At 39.2% G+C, this 22,315-nt stretch overlaps 2 protein-coding genes across 2 annotated transcripts in view; both read left to right on the top strand.

Annotated features, from left to right (window-relative positions):
* The window catches only part of DGCR2 (DiGeorge syndrome critical region gene 2), a 112,066-nt gene that overhangs the window by 44,806 nt on the left and 44,945 nt on the right, over positions 1 to 22,315 (top strand). The window contains exon 2 of the mRNA XM_079152006.1: positions 5,201 to 5,323. Coding sequence (XP_079008132.1) covers positions 5,201 to 5,323 — 123 coding nt within the window. The remainder of the gene's footprint in view (positions 1 to 5,200; positions 5,324 to 22,315) is intronic.
* LOC306667393 (SNW domain-containing protein 1-like) lies at positions 11,315 to 15,295 on the top strand. The gene has a single exon (XM_079149947.1). It carries the CDS (start codon positions 11,331 to 11,333, stop codon positions 12,939 to 12,941), a length of 1,611 nt encoding a protein of 536 aa, XP_079006073.1. The 5' UTR covers positions 11,315 to 11,330; the 3' UTR covers positions 12,942 to 15,295.

Here is a 22,315-nt window from a genome sequence, read left to right as displayed (position 1 = left end):
CAGTCAGTCGATGTGAGGTCCCCAGAGGCAGGGAGTTATCATTCGGGCTGAGGGATCCTGGAGACGGGGCTCAGTCAGTCTGGCCAGGGGTCCTGTGGGGCTGGCTGTTGTGTCAAAATGGCGGCAGCCATGTGTAATCAAACCTGCAGGTACTGGGACAGAGAACTTCCAGGCAACAGCAGGCAGCTGGTTCTCCACTGGTGGTCGGGCGATAAGTTTGCTGACTGTTGTCAGAGGATCAGGAGGTGAACCTTGTGCGTTCGATGATGGATAGGTGTAAGGCAGGTGATGGACAGGCGAGAGGCAGGCAAATGGCAGATGATAGGCGCCTGACAGTGAGCAATCTGCACTCAAAAAAGTTGTCGATATGCTGGCAGACTGCAGGTTATCACAGCAGACAAATGGGGTAAATGGCAGTGGATTGATAAGCAGCAAAAACTGCCTCACCGAGAAACAGATATCCTCTGCTTGAAACCGGAGTTACGGAGTGACAAGGAACGCAGCCTCACTCTAGTCCGCCATCTTGAATCTCCCCAGATTTCTACTTTTTTAAAAAATATTTTTTAGTTGCAGATGGACATAATACCTTTATTTATTTTTATGTGCTGTGGACTGAACCCAGTGCCTCACACATGGAAAGCCTGTGCTCTACCACTAAGCCACAGCCCCAGATCTAGAATTCTACTTTTTTTTTTTTTTTTAATATTTTTTTAGATGTTGATAGACCTTTATTTTACTCATTTATTTATATGTGGTGCTGAGATTCGAACCCAGTGCCTCACACATGCTAGGCAAGAGCTCTACCACTGAGCCACAACCCCAGCCCCTAGAATTCTACTTTTATAAAAGTATTTTTGCCTTAAATAATTGTAGATTGATAGCTTTTTTCCTTTCTCTTTCAGAAATGACTCTCCATTGTTGTCTTAGCTTGTGTTGATTCTAATGAGAACTCTGTTGTCATTTTGCTCTGCATAGTATGCCTTTTTTTTCCTCTGTCTACTTTTAAGATTTCATATTTCTAGTGCTTGGGCCTTAGTGAGCTAATTGGATTTCTGTGATTATTATATTTTCATCATTGGTAAAAATTTTTGTCATTGTTTCTTCAAATATTCTCTGTGTTCCCCTGTCCAATTCTATGTGTGTTAGGGGATTTGAAGTTCTCCTGTGTTATTGGTGCTCTGCTCATTTTTTTGAGTTCATTTTTCTTTTCTTTGTTCAATTCTGAGTGTTTGTGTTGTTGTCTTCAAGTCACTAATGTTTTCTTTTTTATGAAATCAAATCTTTGAATCCTACAGAATATATATCCTCTTAGGTATTGTCATTTTCATTTCTAAGTAATAGGTTTGCTTCTTTTTGTATCATCTATATCTCTGCTTGACACTTTAAAATTTTCCTTTAGCTTCTTGAGCATTTGCAAATGATAATAAGTTTTAAAATGTCCTTGCCCTATTATATTATTTGTGCCATTTCTGTTCAGTTTTTATTGGTTGACTTTCCTCCTTGTTGAGGTTGTAATCACCTATTTCTTTGTGTGCCTGAAGATTTGTTCTGATTGTCACACTTTGTGAATTTTACCTTTTTGGTGCTGAATATTTCCACATTTTTATGAATATTCTTTAGCTTTGTTTTATTATGCAACTTGGAAACCGTTTGATCCTTTCAATTTTTGCTTTTAATTTTTGTTAAAGGACTACAGCAGCACTTAGAGTTAAATTTTTCACCATTACTGAGGCAAGAATCTTCTGAGCATACTCCACACAGTGCTCCATAAGGCATGGGTATTTCCAGTCTAGTGCTGTTGCCAGCTCTGTTGAACTTGAGTCATTGAGCTCACTTATTCTTTATGATGGTGGTTCTTTTCACAGCTTGGGACACTTTCCTCATACTGAGGTCCTTAGGGGAACCTCTGGAGTCTTGCCATGTACCGCTCTCTCCTGCCCAGTAATCCTGACTACTTGCTTCCCCCAACTTCCAGCTGCATCTGCTCAACTCTCAGCATCCACCAGTTCCTGACTTAGTAATCAACTGTCCTTCATTGCCTGAGGTCCAGTGTCGACAGGAGAACTTGTTGTTCCTTATTTTGTTGTGGTTTGTTTGATTTTTTGGCTGTGCTGTAATCCACTTCAGGGTGTTTCACATGTCAGGGAAGAACTCTACCATTAAACAACATCTCCCAGCCCATTTTATAAAGACTGTCTTAGTTTCTATTGACTTGATTTATTACAGTGTGTGGTGGGAGTAGAGGAGACTAAAACTGAAGATAACAGTTCCTTTGTCTATGGTCCTTCTTCCTCCCTTTTCCATTTGGGAAATTAGCCCATCTTGGACCAGAGGAACCCTTTGGAGAAACATGGAGTTGGAGCTCTTCCCTCCCACTGTCCCTCCTCACCCAGCATTTTTTTTTTTTTTAAACACAGGGGTCATTTTGCCCTAGGTGTCTTCAGGGGGATAGGTTATTTATGTGTGTATGTGTACACATGAGTGCTGTAAGTTGTGCCCCCTACCTGCTTAGGTGGGTTAACCTTCATTGATAAATTAATGTTTGCCCCTGATTACTTAGGGCAGTGATGAAACACTCAGCTGCATGTATAGTTCCTTTTTGCCCCTAACTTTAAATAGAATGATACCAGAAGAAGGAAGACAGTTGAAGAAGCAAATGCACCAGTATGCTGTGGTTGGATTTCTTCTTCGTGTGTCATCAGACTGATGTGCAGGGCTGATTCATCACACCCTGTTGTCTTGCAGTGGTTCTGAGGTTACCCCTTTATCAGGAGGTCAGGAGTCAACAGACTGTTTCTTTTTTGGTACTGGGGATTGATCCGAGGTGCACTTTACCACTGAGTTATATCCCCAGCCCTTTTTTAATTTTTTATTTTGAGACAGGGTCTTGCTAAGTTTTATTTTGTGTTTCTACGTGTTTCTGATCTTACCTCCTCCAGTGATTCCTCATCTGACATCTCACACATATTCTACATGTTATGCCTTCCAACTCCCTGGTATTTCCTAAAGTCTTGCTATTTCCTGGAATGCTGTTCCTTTTATATCTACCTTCAGAGATCATCACTTTCCTTGGAAACTCCATTCAAATCCCATTTTCTTTAAGATGTATTCCAGGGCTGGGGATGTAACTCAGTTGGTAGAGTGCTTGCCCCTCAAGCATGAGGCGCCCTGGGTTCAATTCCCAATACTGAAAAAAAAAAAGATGTATTCCAGAACCCCATGGTTAGAGATAGTTATCCCCTTCCTCCCTTCCTTCCTTTTTATTTTGAGGCTTAGGGCCTCACTAATTTGCTGAGACTGACCTCAAACTTGTGGTTCTTCTGCCTTAGCCTTTCAGGTCGCTGAGAATACAGGCATGCTCCACTGCACCCAGCTATAGAATTGTTTCTTAAAGAGCTCGAGAATAAATGTTCTCATCTGTGTAGGTCATACAGGTACTTAACTCTGGTTGTTGTAGCTTGAAAATAGCCATAAACAACACATTTTTTCCAGTAAAATTGTATTTTAAAGCTTTACTTAAAAGAGCTGGGAGTGCTTGCCTCGCAAACACAAGGCCCTGAGTTGGATCCCCAGTACTGCAAAAAAAAAAAAAAAAAAAAAGAAAAAAGAAAAGAAAAAGGCTGGGAGTGTAACTCAGTGGTAGAGCCTATAGTTATAATATGCAAGACCTTGGAGTTAATCCCAAACACCAAAAAAATAACTAAATAAAAACTATTTAAAAATCAGGTGTATGGGAGGCTCAGTGGTAGAGTACTTGCCTAGCACATGTGAGGCACTGTGTTTGATCCCCAGCACCACATAAAAAAAATAAAAAATAAAGGTATCGTGTCCCTCTGCAGCTAAAAATATTTTTTAAAAATTGCAAGGAACACTTTTAAAAAATCAGGTGGGAGAGCTGGGAATGTAGCTCAGTGGTAGGTTGCCTTACCTAGCATGCACAAAGTCCTGGGTACAATCCCTAACACTACAGACAGAGTTGGAGTTTGCAGACTCCTGCCTCAGTTTAAGCCTCTGTTATACTTAACTTTTTCATCTCATCTATTATAATCACTCCCAGAAACCATTCCCAGTTTTACCTTGCTTAACATGTAATCTCATATTACTGGTTCAGTAATGTCTAACTCTTTGCAATATACCATTAAGGGTTAGATTTCTCATACCTTCAAAGCCTCTACAGTTTGACTTTTTTTGTGTGTTTCTGATCTTACCGCCTCCAGTGCTTCCCAATCTGGCATCTCATACATACTCTACTTGTTATGCCCAGCCACTCCCTTATACTTCCTGATGCCCTCTTTTTTCCCTGGAATGCTGTTCCTGTTACGTCATAGGTACCTTCAGAAGCCGTCATTTTCCTTGGAAACCCCATTCAAATCCCATCTTCTTTAAGATGTATTCCAGAGCCCCATGGTTAGAAATAGTTTTCTCCTTCATGTTTCAGTATGCTGATTGAATGCTTTCATTGGTGACTACCTTCCTTTGTTCTTTGTGTGTGTCTGCCCTCTTGACCCAGAATACCTTAGGAAGTGAATGGTCCTCTTATCTGTCTCCTGTAGTTCAGTACAGAGTTGTATTAGCTTCACATCAATATAATGAAATACCTGAGACATCTTATGAAGTAAAGAGAGGTTTATTTTGGCTCATTGTTTTGGAGGTTCGAGTCTAAGATTGGTTGGTCCCACTAAATTGGGCTTCTAGTGAGGTTGGCACGTGTCAGAATAGTGCTAATAACATCTTGGGCCAGAAAGTTGGGGACTAGGGAAAATGGGGCTCTATAGCTTGTTTTTGAGAGCAGAATCTCCAGTGACCTCAGGACCTCCCACTAGGCCCCATCTCTTGAGGGACCACATAACCTACCAATTCCACCACCCTTAGGACTAGGTGTTTAACACATGGACCTTTGTGGAATATTTAACATCCAAATTGTAGCAAGCATGAAATTCAGAGTATGTGTTTTAAGAGATAAATAAAATTTATTGGCTCGAGGGAAGAATTCTTCTATTCACTGCTGCAGAGTTGTCATAATTGTTCTTGGCTCCTCCCTTGGGAACATGTATTCAGGCCCTCCTGAGGAGGTATATTGTGGGAAGCTGCCTGGTCTCTGGCTCACACTGTTAGAATTCATTGGTGGCAGGGCCTTGCTGTTCCAGGTCTTTGCTCCTACTGCTACTTCCTCAATGGCCTCTTGCCTTTGGTTCCACAGAGCTGCGGTGCAACCCTGGGCAGTTTGCCTGTCGCAGTGGTGCCATCCATTGCATCCCCCTTCCCTGGCAGTGTGACGGATTGGCAGCTTGTGAGGATGAGAGTGATGAAGCCGACTGTCCAGGTGAGTGCATCAAGCAGGTGGGGTATACTCCACCCATTCACCTTTTTGTTGTAGCTCAGGTAAGTGTGGCTTCCATGAGGAACAGAGAGATATAGCCTTGTAATCTGTGCTATTTTCACATATTGGAAAGGTGGTATGAACTGACTCCTACTCCTTTCTTTCTTTCTGTGTCTTTTTTTTTTTTTTTTTTTTTATAATAGCTATCCAACATAGATCTCAGAACTTGCAATATATATGAATATGCAAATGGTATGCTGTTACTCCATGTACAAACTGAAACAACATGTATCCCATTTGTTTACAATAAAAATAAAAAAAAAAAAGAATTAGAAGTTTCAGGAGTCTGCAAAGAGCAATTATATTTTAAAGTCCATTTAAAAAAAAAAAAAAAGAACTTGCAATATAGCAGGGGTGGGACTTTGAGAAGGCAAGGTGAAGTGCTGCCAGCCCTGGGATCGCACAACTCTGAGAGTGAACCTCTCCTGAAGGTGCACACACTTGGCACGTCACCCTTGCCCTGACTTTGGATGTAGGTGCCTCTTGAGACTTGGCTGGAGTCGACATGAGTGTGTTATTGTGGATTGACTTTGGCACTATGTACTCTTCTTGTCCACACATTCTCTAGTGACCTTGCACTCATGGGTTTCCTCCGATTGGTGTGTGTTCTTAAAGAGGTATCCTAAAAATGTTTGGAGAGGCCACAAAAAGTCCTAAATTGTTGGTTCTACACCTGGTTTCAGACCCAGTGAGGAAAATAAGGAACCTTGTGAGTAATAGTGTTCACTTCATCCATGGTTCTCAATTTGGGTTGGTGGGGAAGGGGTGATATCTTGTGCACAGATGTACCTGTGTGGATGTGTGATGCACACACATACAGACACACTAATTTAAGACCCTAGGTGGTTCCAATAAAGCCTCTAACAGGGAAAAAAAAGTCTTCCCTCAACTCAAGAATCACAGACTTGAACTCTTTGACCCAACATTTAAATTCTTTTACTATCTGACATAATTTTTCTTTATCAACCTGATTTATTACCATTTTCCCTTTAGTGGCTTAGCTGAAGTATTTTTTATACTTACCCTAGTAATAAATTCCTAGCCGCATGCTTCCTTTATTTTCTTCTCTTTTCCCAGAACCTTGTTCTGTTTCTTTTTGGGTAAACCCTGCTCTCCTTTAAGGCTTGGCTTAAACACTACCATGGTGAGAGGACATGTCTGTCCCTCTGGCTATGGGTCAATTTCCATCAGCATCTGATCTGTCCTCATCTTAAAACGTCTAGAACCACTGGTAATTCTCACCATTACTGGAATCCATGCTTGATCTGCCCTTCCAGACTGGGAGCTTCTGACTCCAGGAGACCTTTTCCTCAGTGGAGTCTGGCCTAGGTCAGGATGCACTAAAATTCCTAAAGGGATAACAGGGAGGCCATCCAATAGAAACTAACAAGTGAGGTTGGCATAGTTCTTTGAAGAGATTCCAAAATAAGAAGCAGAACTAGGTGTGGTCATGTACACTTATAGTACCAACTACTTGGGAGACTGAGGCAGGAGTTTGCATGAGCCCAGGAGTTTGGGGCCAGCCTCAGAGGGAGGGAGGGAGGAAAGTAGGAAGGAGGGAGGGAGAAAGATATGGTCTTGTTGGACTGTATTGAATATAATTTAGAGGGGATCCCTCCTGATTATCTCTTGAACCTTTCTTCCTTCATTGGATAGTACATATCTTTGGTAGAGGTGTTTGCCTTTCCAAAGGAGAGTTTTAATGGTGGTGGCCTGGTCAAGAGCCTCTGGGACCAGCCCTGTGTTGGGAGTCCATTCAAACACATAAATACTAGAAAGTAACTACAGATTGGGGAAAATAACTTTATAGAAACTCTAGGAAACAGCCAAAGGTCTACACCAACTAATCAAACACCTAATCAAGAAAAAGCCATGTTCAAAGTAGTAGATTTTGTGGATTTGTACTTACTTCTTCCCACCTCCCTCCATGTGGCATAGTTTGGTCTGAGGGAAAAAACAACCAAATTTTCAACCTTATGTTCAACATTGTAACTTCTCTTGGGGCTGCCTGAGGGATTGATTTGTTTGGCCTGACTTGGAGCTCAGATGAGGAAGTGACTTATGTCTGAGAGAGCTGTGGAAAGCAGCAGACAGTGCTTGTGAAAGCTGCAGTGGGAGCTACAGACCTGCAGATGCCTGGAACAACAAGGTCCTTATGGGTGAGGAATACAGTAGAGTGTCTAAGATCCTAGGGAGCACTGAAGGTAACACCATGGGAAACACAAGTAGCCTTGCATTTTGGGAATCAAGAAAAGTGCACACACAGGCTTAGGTAAGATGCATGCACAGAAGAAAAAAACTAAGATCTTGAAATCATCGCCTTGGGCTGGTCCCAAGGCTCAGAATAAGCCCTGTTAATAAATAAATTAGTGATGGTCTTTTCCAGCATAAAGCTAAATCTGTGGAGACTGGGGGAGGTGACTTAATTTTCAATACAATAACAATGAAAAATGCCTTATTTTTAACAACAACAATAAAAATTGAAGGTATACAGAGAAAGAGGAAACCGTGGCCATTTAAAGGAAGAAAATAAAGGGACAAAAACTAAACCTGAAGAAACAGTCATCAAACATAATACTTTGAAACCATATCTTAGTGAGGTGCATTGTCTCATGCTTATAATCCCAGCTATTCAAGAGACTGAAGTAGGAGGATCATGAGTTCAAGACCAACTTGAGCAACATTGTGAGATCCTATCTCAAAAAAATCTTAAATATGCTTGAAAAGCTAAAGAAGGGTCTAGGGTTATAGCTCAATGGTAGAACAGTTGCCCAGCATGTGTGAAATCCCAATTCAATCCTCTGCAGAGTAAGAGGAATTAAAAAAAAAAAAAAAACCTAAGGAAAATGTGGACAGAGAACCAAAGGAAAAATTAGAATATCAACAGATAAAAATTATCAGAGGAACTGAACAACTCTGGTACTTACCTGAAAAATATAACAGCAGGAGACTTCAACCCACAGAAAAAGGACTAGCAAAACTTGAAAAGAAAATATTTGAAATTATTAAGTCAATAGAACAATCAGGAAAAAGAATGAAGAAAGGTGAAAAGAGCCTAAGGAATTTATTGGATCAACCAGCAACCTCCAAATACACATTAGTTTCTCAAGTGCATGCGGAACACTCCACAATAGACCATGTGTTAGGCCACACAATAAGTCTCAGGAAATTTAAAAGATTAAAAGAATGCATAATGTCTTTTTCTGATTACATTGGACTGAAACTAGAAATGAACAGTAGAAGCAAAACTGGAAAGCACACTGATACATGAAAATCAAACAACATTTTTAATCATGGGATGAAGAAGAAATCACAAGAGAAATTAGAAAAATATCTTGAGACAAATGAAAATGAAAACATCATGTTGAAACTTGTGTGATGTAGCAAAAGCAGTGTGAGGAGGGAAATAATATAGTTGTAAGTGCTTACATTTTAAAAAGAAAGATATCAAACAATCTAACTTTATACCGTAAAGAATTAAAAAAAAAAAAAAAGAGGAACATTCTAAACTCAAAGCTGGCAGAATGAAGAAAATAATAAAGATTAGAAGACAGATCAGTGAAATGGAAAACAGAAAAATAATATAAAAATAATGAAAATCAAGAGTTCTTTGAAAAGATTAACAAAGTGGACAAACCTTTAGCTAGATTGACTAAGGGATAAAGAGAAGACTCAGTTAAAATCAGTAGTGAAAGTTGGATCATTACCACCAATTTTGTAGAAGTAAAAAAGAATAAAAGAAAATGCTATGAAGAATTATGTGATAGCAAAATAGGTAACCTAGGTAAAGTCATGTAATTCCTCGGAACACCACCAGTCAAGGTTGAATCATGAAAAAACAAAATCTGAATGAGACTATAATTAGTAAGGCTATTGAACCAGTAATAAAAAATCTGCCAGGGCTGGAGTTGTAGCTCAGAGGTAGAGTGCTTGCCTAGCATATGTGAGGCCCTGGGTTCAAGTCTCAGCACCACATATAAATAAATAAAATGTCCATTGACAACTAAAAAAATAAAAAAAAAGAAAGAAATGACTCGCAACAGAGAAAACCTTGGGAGCTGGAGTGTTGCTCACTGGTAGACCTTGCTGTGGTAAATCCTAGGTTTTGCCCTCAGTACCAAAAAGAAAAGTCCTAAACCAGATGGCTTATCTGGGGAATTCTTCCAAACTTTTGAAGAGTTAACAGTATTTCTTAGATTCTTCCAAAAACTCAAAAAGGAAGGAAATCATTCCAAAGCCAAACATAAATACTATAAAAATTACACACCAATGTCTGTATTAATATTGATGCAAAAACCCTCAACAGGGTTTAAAAACAAATTTAGTGTCATATCAAAGGGATTATATGCCACAACCAAGTTGGATTTATCCATAGAATGCAAGGATGGTTCAACAAACTAAAGTCAATCAATGTAATACTATGTAATGTTGGGAGGGGGGAGAAACATGATAATTTCATTTGATGTAGGAAAAGCATTTGGCAAAATTTAGTTCCCTTTCATGATAAAAATAAGACACAGAAATAGAAGTAAGCTGCCTCAATGTAATAAAGGCCATATATGAAAACCTACAGTTAATGTCATAACCATCGATGTCAAGACTGAAATTGTTTCTGCTAAGATCTGGAGCAAGATAAGGGGGCCCCCTTTCATCATTTTTAGTTAACATGGTATTAGGAGTTCTAGCAATCACAGTTAAGCACAAAAATAATCCCAGCAGCTCAAGAGGCTGAAGCAGGAGGATTGCAAGTTGGAGGCCAGCCTCAGCAAGTTGACAAGGCTCTAAGCAACGTAGGGAGACTCTGTCTCAAAATATCAAGGGCTGAGGATGTAGCTCATTGGTGATGTGTCCCTGGGTTTAGTCCCCAGTACTACCCCCTCCCAAAGAAGTTAGAATCATTCCTGTTCACAGATGAGATGTATAATTTTCTGTATAGAAAACAGATTTTACATACACACACGTTAGGACTAATCAACAAATTCATCATAGTTGCAGAACACACAAAAATCCATTACATTTGTATACACTAATAATCTGAATAGGAAATTAAGGAAACAGTTCCATTTACAGCAATACAAAAAAAGAATAAAATACTTAGAAATAAGCTTAATCAAGGAAATGAAAGATAAATACACTGAAAATGACAAAATTTTATTTAAAAAAATTAAAGAAGGGCTAGGGTTGTAGCTCAGTAGTAGAACTCTTGCCTAGCATGTGTTGAGGGACTGGGTTTGATCCTCAGCATCACATAAAAATAAATAAATAAAGATATTGTGTTCATGTATAACTAAAAAAATTTTTTTTACAAAAAAAAAAATTAAGACACAAATAAGTGTAAAGGCATCCCATGGCCTTGAACACAGACTTAAAAATACGCCAGTACTACTCAAAGCAATTTACAGATTCAGTGTATATCCCCTATTAGCATGCCAACAAGGTTTTTTTGTCAAAATATAAAAACCTATCCTAAAATAGTAGACCTCAAATAACAATTAAGAACAAAGCTGAAAACCTCACACTTCCTGATTTCAAAACCCTACAAAGCACAGTAACCAACTAGTGTTGAACAAGCATAAAGAGATATACAAACTAATAGAATGGAATATAGAATCCAGAAGTAAAATGATTTTCCATAAGGATGCCGTGACCATTCACTGGGGAAGAAGGGCAGTCTTTTCAGTAATTGATGCTAGGAACTCTAGACATCTAAATGAAAAAGAATAAAGTTCGTCAGGCTAGGAATGAAGTTCATTGGTAGAGTGCTTCCCTAGTGTACATGAGACCCTGAATTTTATCCCCAGCACTGCAAAAATAAAGTTTTATCCTTAGCTAATGATACACAAAAGTTAACTCATATTGGATCAGAGGCTTCAATGTAAGGCCTGAAACTAAAAACACTATTAGTGGAATATGGAAGAAAAGGTTGGGGCCCTGGAAGAAGCAGAAGAAGATGGCGCTCACCAGCTTTTTACCTGCACCTACTCAGCTGTCTCAAGACCAGCTTGAGGCTGAAGAAAAAGCAAGATCTCAGCGATCACGGCAGAACTCACTGGTCTCCTCCCGAAGAGAACCCCCACCATACGGGTACCGAAAAGGCTGGATACCTCGGTTGTTAGAGGATTTTGGAAATGGAGGTGCCTTTCCAGAGATCCATGTGGCCCAATATCCACTGGTTATGGGACGAAAGAAAAAAATGTCAAATGCACTGGCCGTTCAGGTGGATCCTGCAGGAAAAATTAAGTACGATGCAATTGCTCGACAAGGACAGTCAAAAGACAAGGTCATTTATAGCAAATACACTGACCTGGTTCCAAAAGAGGTTATGAATGCAGATGATCCAGACCTACAAAGACCTGATGAAGAAGCTATTAAAGAGATAACAGAAAAGACAAGGGTAGCCTTAGAGAAATCTGTATCACAGAAGGTTGCTGCAGCCATGCCAGTTCGAGCAGCTGATAAACTGGCTCCTGCTCAGTACATCCGATACACACCATCTCAGCAAGGAGTAGCTTTCAACTCTGGAGCTAAACAGAGGGTTATTCGAATGGTAGAAATGCAGAAAGATCCAATGGAACCTCCAAGGTTCAAGATTAATAAGAAAATTCCCAGGGGACCACCTTCTCCTCCTGCACCTATCATGCATTCTCCTAGTCGAAAGATGACTGTAAAGGAACAGCAAGAGTGGAAGATTCCTCCTTGTATTTCCAACTGGAAAAATGCAAAGGGTTATACAATTCCATTAGACAAACGTCTAGCTGCTGATGGAAGAGGGCTTCAGACAGTACACATAAATGAGAATTTTGCCAAACTGGCTGAAGCACTCTACGTTGCTGATCGGAAGGCTCGGGAAGCTGTGGAAATGCGTGCCCAAGTAGAGCGAAAAATGGCTCAAAAAGAAAAGGAGAAACATGAAGAGAAACTTAGAGAGATGGCCCAAAAAGCCAGAGAGAGGAGAGCGGGGATCAAAACCCATGTGGAAAAAGAGGATGGGGAGGCACGTGAGAGAGATGAAATCCGTCATGATAGACGAAAAGAAAGACAGCATGACCGGAATCTTTCTAGGGCAGCTCCTGGTAAGAGGTCAAAGCTGCAGAGAAATGAAAATCGAGATATCAGTGAAGTCATTGCTCTTGGTGTGCCCAATCCTCGGAATTCCAATGAAGTACAATATGACCAAAGGCTTTTCAACCAATCCAAGGGTATGGACAGTGGATTCGCAGGTGGAGAAGATGAAATTTACAATGTTTATGATCAAGCCTGGAGAGGTAGTAAAGATATGGCCCAGAGTATTTATAGGCCCAGTAAAAACCTGGACAAAGACATGTATGGTGATGACCTAGAAACTAGAATAAATACCAACAGATTTGTTCCCGACAAGGAGTTTTCCGGTTCAGACCGTAGACAGAGAGGCCGAGAAGGACCAGTTCAGTTTGAAGAAGATCCTTTTGGTTTGGACAAATTTTTGGAAGAAGCCAAACAGCATGGTGGCTCTAAAAGACCCTCAGATAGCAGCCGCCCCAAGGAACATGAACATGAAGGCAAGAAGAGGAGGAAGGAGTAGATATACCTCTCTTCAAAGGGAATGAACTATTATTACCTAGAACCCTAATGATGCAAGTCATGGGGGAACACTTTGTAAATGGTCAGGATATAAACCAAACCTGGGTGTCAGATCCCAGCACTACTTTTTACTACGGGAGATGGAGGTATTGAAAATTTTACTTTGAATTAATTTAGCTTTTTTAAACAGTGGGTTGTTTGTGCTTCTCCCACCTTTCAGCACTTACAGAACATACTGCCCACACAGAATTAAGACCATTTTGTGTGATACTAATAGTCTTGGGGTAATATTTTACATAAGAACAACTGCTTATGAACAAGGTTACCCCATCCATGAGGAGGAGAATATTCACATATTAGGACTGTGCTACCAAATGAATTTTACTCCTATTGTGCTGTTTTACTTTGGAGTGGGGAAAATAAGGTCTTGCTTAGTACAACTATTTGTTTGAAATAAAAAACATTTAGACAAAAAAAAAAAAAAAAGGTTGGTAACATTATGTTTGGCAATGATTTCTTACACTTGACATTAAAAAGCACAGGCAACAAAGGGAATATATAGAAATCAGACTATATCAGAATTTAAAACTTGCTCATTAAAGGAAACATTCAACAGAATGAAGAGTCAAACAAAGGGAAAATATTTACAAATCATGTATGTTAAGAGACTAATATTCAAAGTACAAAAAGAATGCCTACAGTACAACAACAGCAAAGAAAAAACTGATTAAAAATTGGGTAGAGCTTGGCACAGTGGCATGTGCTGGTAGTCCCAGCTCCTGAGGCCAGAGGATAGCTTTAGCATTGTAGTTCAAGACCAACCCAGACAACAGCAACATAGACCCTGGCTCCAAAAATAAATAAGCAAACTAATGAATGAATAAATAAATAACAGTACTCTAAAGATGAACTACAGATGGTCAGTAGCACATGAAAAGATGCTCAGCAGTACTAATTATTAGAAAAATACAAATCAAAACCATAGTGAGATGTTGTACAGCTACTGCTAAATAAAAAATTGGCAATGTTAACAAGAATCTAGAGAAATTGGAACCTTTGCTCAGTGTTGTTAGGAGAGTAAAGTGATACAGTCAGTATTACAGGACACTTTCCCAAAAAATTAAAAAATAGAATTATCATAGAATTGAAAACAGCCTCAAATAGATATCTGTACACCCATATTCATAGCGGCATTATTTGCAGTAGCCAAAAGATAGAAGCAATCCAAATGTCCATCTTTGGATAGTTGGATAAACAAAAAGTTGGTTTATCCACACAATGAAATATATGTACCCTCAAAAAGGAAGGAAATTCTGACACATGCTACAACATGGATGAGCCTTGAGGACATTATGCTAAATGAAATAAGCCAGTCACAGTGACAAGTACTGTATGATTTTATATGGAGGTATATAGATATTCAAATTTGTAGAGACAGTATAGTTGTGATTGCTGGGGGCTGCAGAAAGAGCAGAATGGGCATTAATTATTTAATGGGTAGAAAGTTTCAGTTTAGGAAAACGAAAAAGTTTTGGAGGCACATGTACTTAACAGTGAGAAGGTACTTAATGGCACTGACTTGTCCACTTTTAAAAGATTAAAATGGCAATTTATGTTATGTGTCTTTTTCTGCTTTCCAAATGTGAATAGAATGCTGTGAAGAGGAACAGTAGAGCAAGAAAGAGCTCTTAAAATTAAAACATCCAGCAATTCCAATATTTGATTAATGAGACCTTATGCTGGGCATAGTGGTGCACACCTGTAATCCCAGTGGTTTGGGAGATTGAATCAGGAGAATCTTAAGTTCAAAGTCAGCCTGAGGATCCTCAGTAGGTGGGTCACTGGACATAGCAGCAGTTTCTCCCAAAGTACTTCCACGGGGCAATTCCATGACAACAGCAAGGATTGGAATGAAATTACCAGGAGGATCACCCCCTGCATTGAACAACTCTGTTGCATGACATGCTTCTGCAGGCTGGCATTCAAAAACAGAGTGGCTCCCATGGAAGAAGGGCATAAATGTGCTAGATTGAGAAACAGAGTGGCTCCAGTGAAAATGAAGGGCTGACACAGACAAACCCAGTGAACAGCCTGAGCTCTGTGGATCCTGATGTCGTGTGGGCATTGATCAGGCGTGGACTCAAACAGCTGTAGTAGTGAAGTGTACAGTCTGACTCAGGTTTCTCCCCACAAGCTTCAGCCAGCCACCAGGAGTCTCCTCTGCCCCATCTTGAGCCATTGTAGATGGAGACTTGCTTCCTGTGAGCAGTGTAGATGAAGAGTCTCCCCTTGAGCCAGTGTAAACTCGATTTACTTTGAGCTAGTCCTTCCCAGTCTTTAGGCTCCAAATTGAAGTGTCTGGAGAGGGTGGGTGGCAGCTGGGCTGCTGTAGCTGCTGCTCCTGCCAGTTCTTTCCAAGGTCATCTGTCATCTCCACCAGGGGAAGTCTGTCAGTGGCAGGGAATTTCATTGATGGGGAGCTGGCGGCCAGCAGCATCACTACAAATGATGCCTCCTTGGGACGTTGTCACCTCTGGCTCTCTGCCCTTGTCCATTGGCCCTGCCAGCCTCTCTTGGCACTGTGCCCCACCTCCAACCCTGAAGCTCTGTGAGGCCTGGCTGGCAGCCGCTCCTGGACCCCCCGACTCTGTGTTGCCTAGTGTGGCATCCTTGTAGCTCCGTGGCTTCTCAGCACAGTAATTTTGAGAAGACTTAACGAAATATCTCCATCTGTAATTGCAGGACATTAGAAATGCAGAGGGCATCAAATCCTCTAAAGAGGAAAAATACAAGTTGTAATGAAAGGATCAAGGATCAGGATGACCATAGATGTCTGTTAGTTTTCTGTCACCGTGACAAAATACCTGAGATAATCAGCTTAAAAGGAGGAAAAATTTGGTTTCAGAGTTTCATTTCTGTGGCCAGTTGACCTTGTTATTTTGGTCCATTTGTTGCACATTACATTATAGTGATAATTCATGAAAGAGGAAGCCTATTCACCTGGTGGCCCTGGAAGCAAAGAGACAGAAAGCGGGTGGGGTCCCAGTATCCCCATCAGGGAATGCTTCAGTGACCTAACTTACTCCCAGTAGGCCCACCTCCTAAAAAATTCTGCCATCTGCGAGTAGTGCCTTGGACTTTTTACTTTTATTTTTTATTTCTTCTTTTCAGTTTTACATGACAGTAAAATGTATTTTGACATATTATATACACATGGAGTATAATTTCTCTTTTTTTGGTTGTACATGATATGTACTTACACTGGTCACATATGAACATAGGGAAGTAAAGTTCAGTTCATTTTGCTGTCTTTTCCTATTCCCCTCCTCATTCCCCTTTGTCAAATTCGATGGACTTCTATTACCCCACCCCCACCCTTACTGTGTATTAGCATCCACATATCAGAGAGAACGTTCGGCCTTTGGTTTCTTGGGATTGGCTTATTTCACTTAGCATGGTATTCTCAGTTCCATCCATTTATCAGCAATTGCCATAATTCCATTCTTTACGGCTGAGTAATCTATTGTGTATATGTCCCACATTTTCTTTATGCATTCATCTGTTGAAGGGCACCTAGGTTGGTTCCATAGCTTTGCTATTGTGAATTGAGCTGCTGTAAACATTGATGTGACTGTGTCACTATAGTATGCTGATTTTAAGTCCTTTGGGTATATACCAAGGAGTGGGATAACTGGTCAGATGGTGGTTCCATTCCAAGTTTTCTGAGGAATCTCTGGACTGCTCTCTAGAGTGGTTGAACCAATTTGCAGTCCCACCAGCAGTGTATGAGTGTACGTGTTTTCCTACATCCTTGCCAACATTTATTGTTGTTTGTATTCTTGATGATTGCCTTTCTGACTGGAGTGAGATGGAATCTCAGTGTGGTTTTAATTTGTTTCTCTAATTGCTAGAGATGTTGAACATTTTTTCGAGTTCTTTATATATCCTGGAGATTAATGCTCTATCTGAAATATAGGTGACAAAGATTTTTTTCCCATTCTGTAGCTCTCTCTTCATATTCTTGATTGTTTCTTTTGCTGTGAAGAAGCTTTTTAGTTTAATTCCAATCCATTTATTGATTCTTGATTTTACTTATTGCACTTTAGGAGTCTTGTTGAGGAAGTTGGTTCAGCCTACATTTTCTTCTAGTAGATGCAGTGTCTTTGGTGAGGTGCCTAGGCCCTTGATCCACTCTGAGTTTTGTGCACAGTGAGAGATAAGGAAGGGATCAGTTTCATTCTGCTATGTATGGATTTCCAGTTTTCTCAGCACCACTTGATATAGAGGCTATCTTTCCTCCAGTGTGTTTGTGGCACCTTTACCTAAATAAATGTATTTATGTGGGTTTGTCTCTGTGTCTTCTATTCTGTTCCATTGGTCTTCATGTCTGTATTGGTGCCAATACCCTGCTGTTTTCATTGCTCTAGTTCTGTAGTATAATGTAAGTTCTGGTATTGTGATGCCTCCTGCGTCACTTTTCTCGCTAAGGATTGCTTTGGCTATTCTGGGCCTCTTATTTTTCCATCATTTGGTATTTTTTGTGTGTCTCTAACTTCCATGCTTTTGGGCATTCTCCACTGATTTCCCCATAGACAAGCCCATCATTCCTTCACTGTCAGAGTTCTTGTTTTTTACTATCAATGCTACTCCTAGTTAGACCATGGAAGATGACCCATCTGTTTGTCAGGTGCAATTTGATTTCATTTTGATGTTGATCATTGTCATCATCATCATTTTGTGTTTTCAGTTATAGCTTTATTGAGATATACTTCCAAAACCATACAGTTTGTAATGGTTTTCAGTAGTTTTTGGTATACTGGTAGAGTTGTGTATCCATCATCATAATCAATTTTAGAATATTTTCATTACTCCAGAATGAAACCGCATACTCTAGTTAGCAGGCACTCACTATTACCTTCAATCTTTACAACCCTAGTCCACCACTAAACTACTTTATTTCTCCATGGATTTGCCTCATTTGCACATTTCATATAAATGGGATCATACAACATACAGTCTCTTTTGACTGACTGACTTTTACTTACATAATACTGTAGTCTGTGTGTGTGGGTGTGTGTGTGGTGGGGGTGGTGTTAGGGCTAGGCACTGAGCTACAACTGCAGTCCCCAGTCACTTTTTTTCAGTGTCCATCTGTGTCATTTTTAGTCTACTTTTCTTACACTTATATTACAAGTGTTAATTTTAACAGCTTTATTGACATGTATTATATAATCATAAAGTCTTTGGTTTACAAAGTGTACGTTCAGTGATCTTTATTAAATTTATGGAGTTCTTCAACCATAAGCATATTTTAAGACGTTTTTTTTTTTCCCTTAATCATTCCCCAAAGATCCCTGATGCTCATTTGCAGTTTCTCCCTGGTCTCTGCCCTAGTCCCAGGCTATTGCTGATCTGTTTTCTGTCTGTTGTAGAACTGCTTTTTCTTGAGCTTTCATGTAAATTGGATCATGTTTATACAACCTTTTGTGACTGGCTTCTTTTATGTAGCTTGCTTTTGAGATTTATCGGTGTAGCACAGATCAGTGGTTTGTTCCTTTCCATTGTGATTTAGTCCCTTGTATGGATATTCCATGTTTTAAAAATCTGTTCATTGTTTAATGAACATTTTATTTGGGTTTCTCTCATTTCTGGACAATTGTGAATAATGATGCTGTGACCATTAGTGTACAAGTTTTTGCATGGACAATATGCTTTCACTACTCTAGGAATGAAATTTCTGGGTCATATGGTAAATTTATGTTTAACTTTCTAAGAAATCGCCAAACTATTTTCTGTGTGACTGTAGGTTTATATTTTAAAAAATAAATTGTACCTAACAACCAGGTTCTCCTCAGTTTTAGATCCATCAAGTATTCTGCCAATGTCATCTTGGATTTTTCTTCCCAGAGCTCCTGACCACCCTAGCCTGCTTAGCATTATGGGATCTGATGGCCACCTTCCCAGCTGCCAATCCAGGGCCTCCTTTCACCATTAACACAGGAGACTTACTAGATTTCTCTTTTATCTCATTCTTGTCTTAGATGGGCTCCTTTCTGGTTTTCCTGTCCTTAATATTTGGATTTGTTCCCTCATTTTAGCAGAGTACTGCCTTTTAAAACTTCCACAGAAAAAGAACTTTGGAGACAAAAGTTTTTGTTTCCTTGTTTGCAAGTCTTGAATGGTCCTCATTTCACCTTGATACATAATAAATTTGGCTACATTTAAAATATAAGTTGGAAATAATTCCTTCCTATAATTTTGAAGGCCTTATCTAATTTTTAAGATTTCAGTGTCGCTGGTGCCATAATAATTTCTGATTCTTACAAGATAACCTGTTTTCTTTCTTTTTAAAAAAAAAATTTTTTTTTGTAGTTGTAAATGGACTGAATGCCTTTATTTTATTTGTTTTTTTTTTTTAATGTGGTGCTGAGGATCGAACCCAGTGCCTCACACATGCTAGGCAAGTGCTGTGCCGCTGAACTATAGCTCCAGCCCATCCTATTCTCTTTCTTCCTGGAAATTTTGAGTGTCTTTTGGTCCATTGTGCTGGCTATTGTGTGGGTCTTTTCTTTTAAGAAACTCATGCCCTTTTGTATAGGGAATGGATCAGTAGATTTCTTTTCTTCCATATCTCTCTTCTCTTTTTAGAACTTCTGTTATGGAGAATTGGAACTCTCAGACTGTTTTTTAATTTTTTCCCTATCTTGTTTTTCCTCTCTTTGTCTTTAGATCTGCTAAATCTTTTAAGACGTTTTCATTTTTGATAATGTCATCTTTTTATTTGTCCACTAACTTTTCGGAGGTGAGGGTAGTACTATCTGCATGTTTCTTCTTAGTAGCATCCCTTCCTTGTTTCATGGGTATGGTGAAGTCTGAGGATGTTAATAGCATGTTTTTGTTTTTATGTAAATTTTTTGTCTCCCTGTGATTCTTCTGTGTTATTTTCTCCTGTGGTTTTGGTCTTTGCCTTTCGTTTGAAGGCATTTCTTAGAGGTTGTGTGGTCCCTGCCTATTCTGTGTGGCACATGGGCCTTCCCTGGAGGGTGAACCAGCTGAAATGTTTCATTAGGGATCGCCTCCTCTTCAGGACTTTTTCTTGGACTAGTCAAATTTTTCCATGGAGGAATGTCCCAATCTGCCTGGAGAATGGACTTCTGTGCGCTTTCTGGACAGAGTGGCTGAGGGTCTGCCCTTCTTTCCTTGAGTAAAGAACTCTGACTTTAAAGCTCAACCTTCTTGCTGGTGAGTCACCATGATGTGGGGAGGTACCTGGGTATGTCTAATTGCTTTGTATCCCACCTTTTAATATAAGCTATTTCAGACTATTGAAACTCATATGAATAGTATAATAAACATTCATGTTGTTTTTACTTGGATTCACCAGCCAGTAATATTGTGTCCTAATTGTTCTTTGTGTGTTTTTTTTTTTTAAATGAACTCTTTGAGCAAGAGTGTTACAAACACTATGGCATTTTTACCCTAAATATGTTCATCTAGGAGTGTAAGCGTAATACTAATACAGTTTGCACATGCAGGAAGTTTACTATGATATTATGTATAGTTCATATTCACCTTTTTTCATTATTCCAAAAATGTCCTTTTCTTGCCCCCTTATGGTACAAGGGATTGAACTCAGGGATTCATGTGTGCTAGGCAAGCCCTCTACCACTGAGCTACTACATCCCCAACCCCAAAAATGTACTTTAAAAGCTTTTTTTTTCCTTTAAATCTAGAAATTATTAAAGTTTTACTAATTATATTTTATTGGCTCCTTGCTTTGTTCTTCAGAAGTACTATTCAATTTTTAATTTTTTTTCTTTAAAGGGCAGAGGCCCTGACATTGACAGTTGTTTTGTCCTTCTCATGATTAACTTCAGGTGGGACTTTTGTTTTAAGCAAGAATGCTATGTAGTTCATAAATTATCATATCATGAGACACATGAGGCCAGTTTTTCCCATTATTGATGATATTGAGTATGATCAATTGATTAAGGAAATGTCTTCCAGATGTCACTATTGTGAATGTTTTCCCCCTTTTGTAGTAGAAAGTAATTTGTAAATAAAAATGATTTAGAAATGTGTATAATGGTATTATAGGTGTTCTCCAACACCCAGTTGTTTTAGCTTAATAGTGATATAAGCTATAAGTGATATAGCTTATAGTTTATTTGAATCAGTTATAATAGTGGGTTAAAAAAATGGCAACTTTTGTAAATTATCATACTGCATTTAATTAATAATCTTCTTTTATAAAGAGTTTTCCTGGGGCTGGGGATGTGACTCTGATAAATACTTTCCTAGCATGCTCAAGGTGCTTGGTTCAATTCCCCAGTACTGTTTTAAAAAATAACAACAGCAAAACAAAACTTCCCTATTTCCTCCTTCTTATATCATATCACTGCAAAACACTTCAGTCTCAACTTGATTCCAGCTCTGGAATCAGCCATTTCTCTAAGGAGGCCTGCTTCCTTTAGAGAGGATGGTATTGTGAAATCAACATCTGGGTGTTGGCTGAGCTCATTGTTGCTGGGGTATCTGGTATTGTCAGTGGATAGAACTAGGCTTTCTTTTTAAAGCATATATTCATATTTATTGAATATGAATGCAAGAGTTCTTCCTTTCTTCCCATTTCTTATTTGTAGATCACGTTTCCCATAGTAAGTATTCTGGTCCCCACATATCCTAAATAGGTACTCCCTTGGCAAATTCGGAAATACCCATAAAATAGTTTTGGAATCACGCTTAGCCCTCCATGTAGTCTGGTTTCTCATCTGTGGATTCAACCAACCATGGATCAAAACCGTTTGATAAAAATCTGTGCTTGTACTGAATAGACTATCTTGTCATTATTCCCTAAACTATACAACATAACGTCTATTTACATAATATTAACATTGTATCAGGTATAAATAATCTAGAGATTATTTCAAAATTTACACAAAAATATGCATATGTTAAATGTAAATACACTATTTTATATAAGAGACTTGAGGATTTCTGGATTTGGGGATCTTGTGTGGGTGGAGGGAGTGCTAGAATAATTCCCAATAGTTACAGGGATGACTATACTATTCCTGTACGGCTGCAAATAATAAACCTACTAAGTTAACTTCAGAAGATTCCTTTGCAGTTCTTTGTTGTTAGATGACTTCCTGCTTAAAGTGTGTAGTCAGATTTCTTTAGTCCAAAATCACTGGGATTTGTTCATTCTTTTCTTAATCTATTTATTTTGCAGTACTAGGGATTAAACCCAAAGACACTGTACCACTGAGCTATACCCTCTGCCCTGTATATTTTTTGTTTTGAGACAGGGTTTCCCCTAAGTTGCCCAGGCTGGCCTTGAACTTGTGATCCTCCTGCCTCAGCCTCCCAAGT

This window comes from Sciurus vulgaris, assembly GCF_902686455.1.
Source record: "Sciurus vulgaris genome assembly, chromosome: 8".
Taxonomy (NCBI): domain Eukaryota; kingdom Metazoa; phylum Chordata; class Mammalia; order Rodentia; family Sciuridae; genus Sciurus; species Sciurus vulgaris.
Note: the sequence above shows the minus strand (reverse complement) of the source record. Positions and strands in the feature narration are given on the sequence as shown.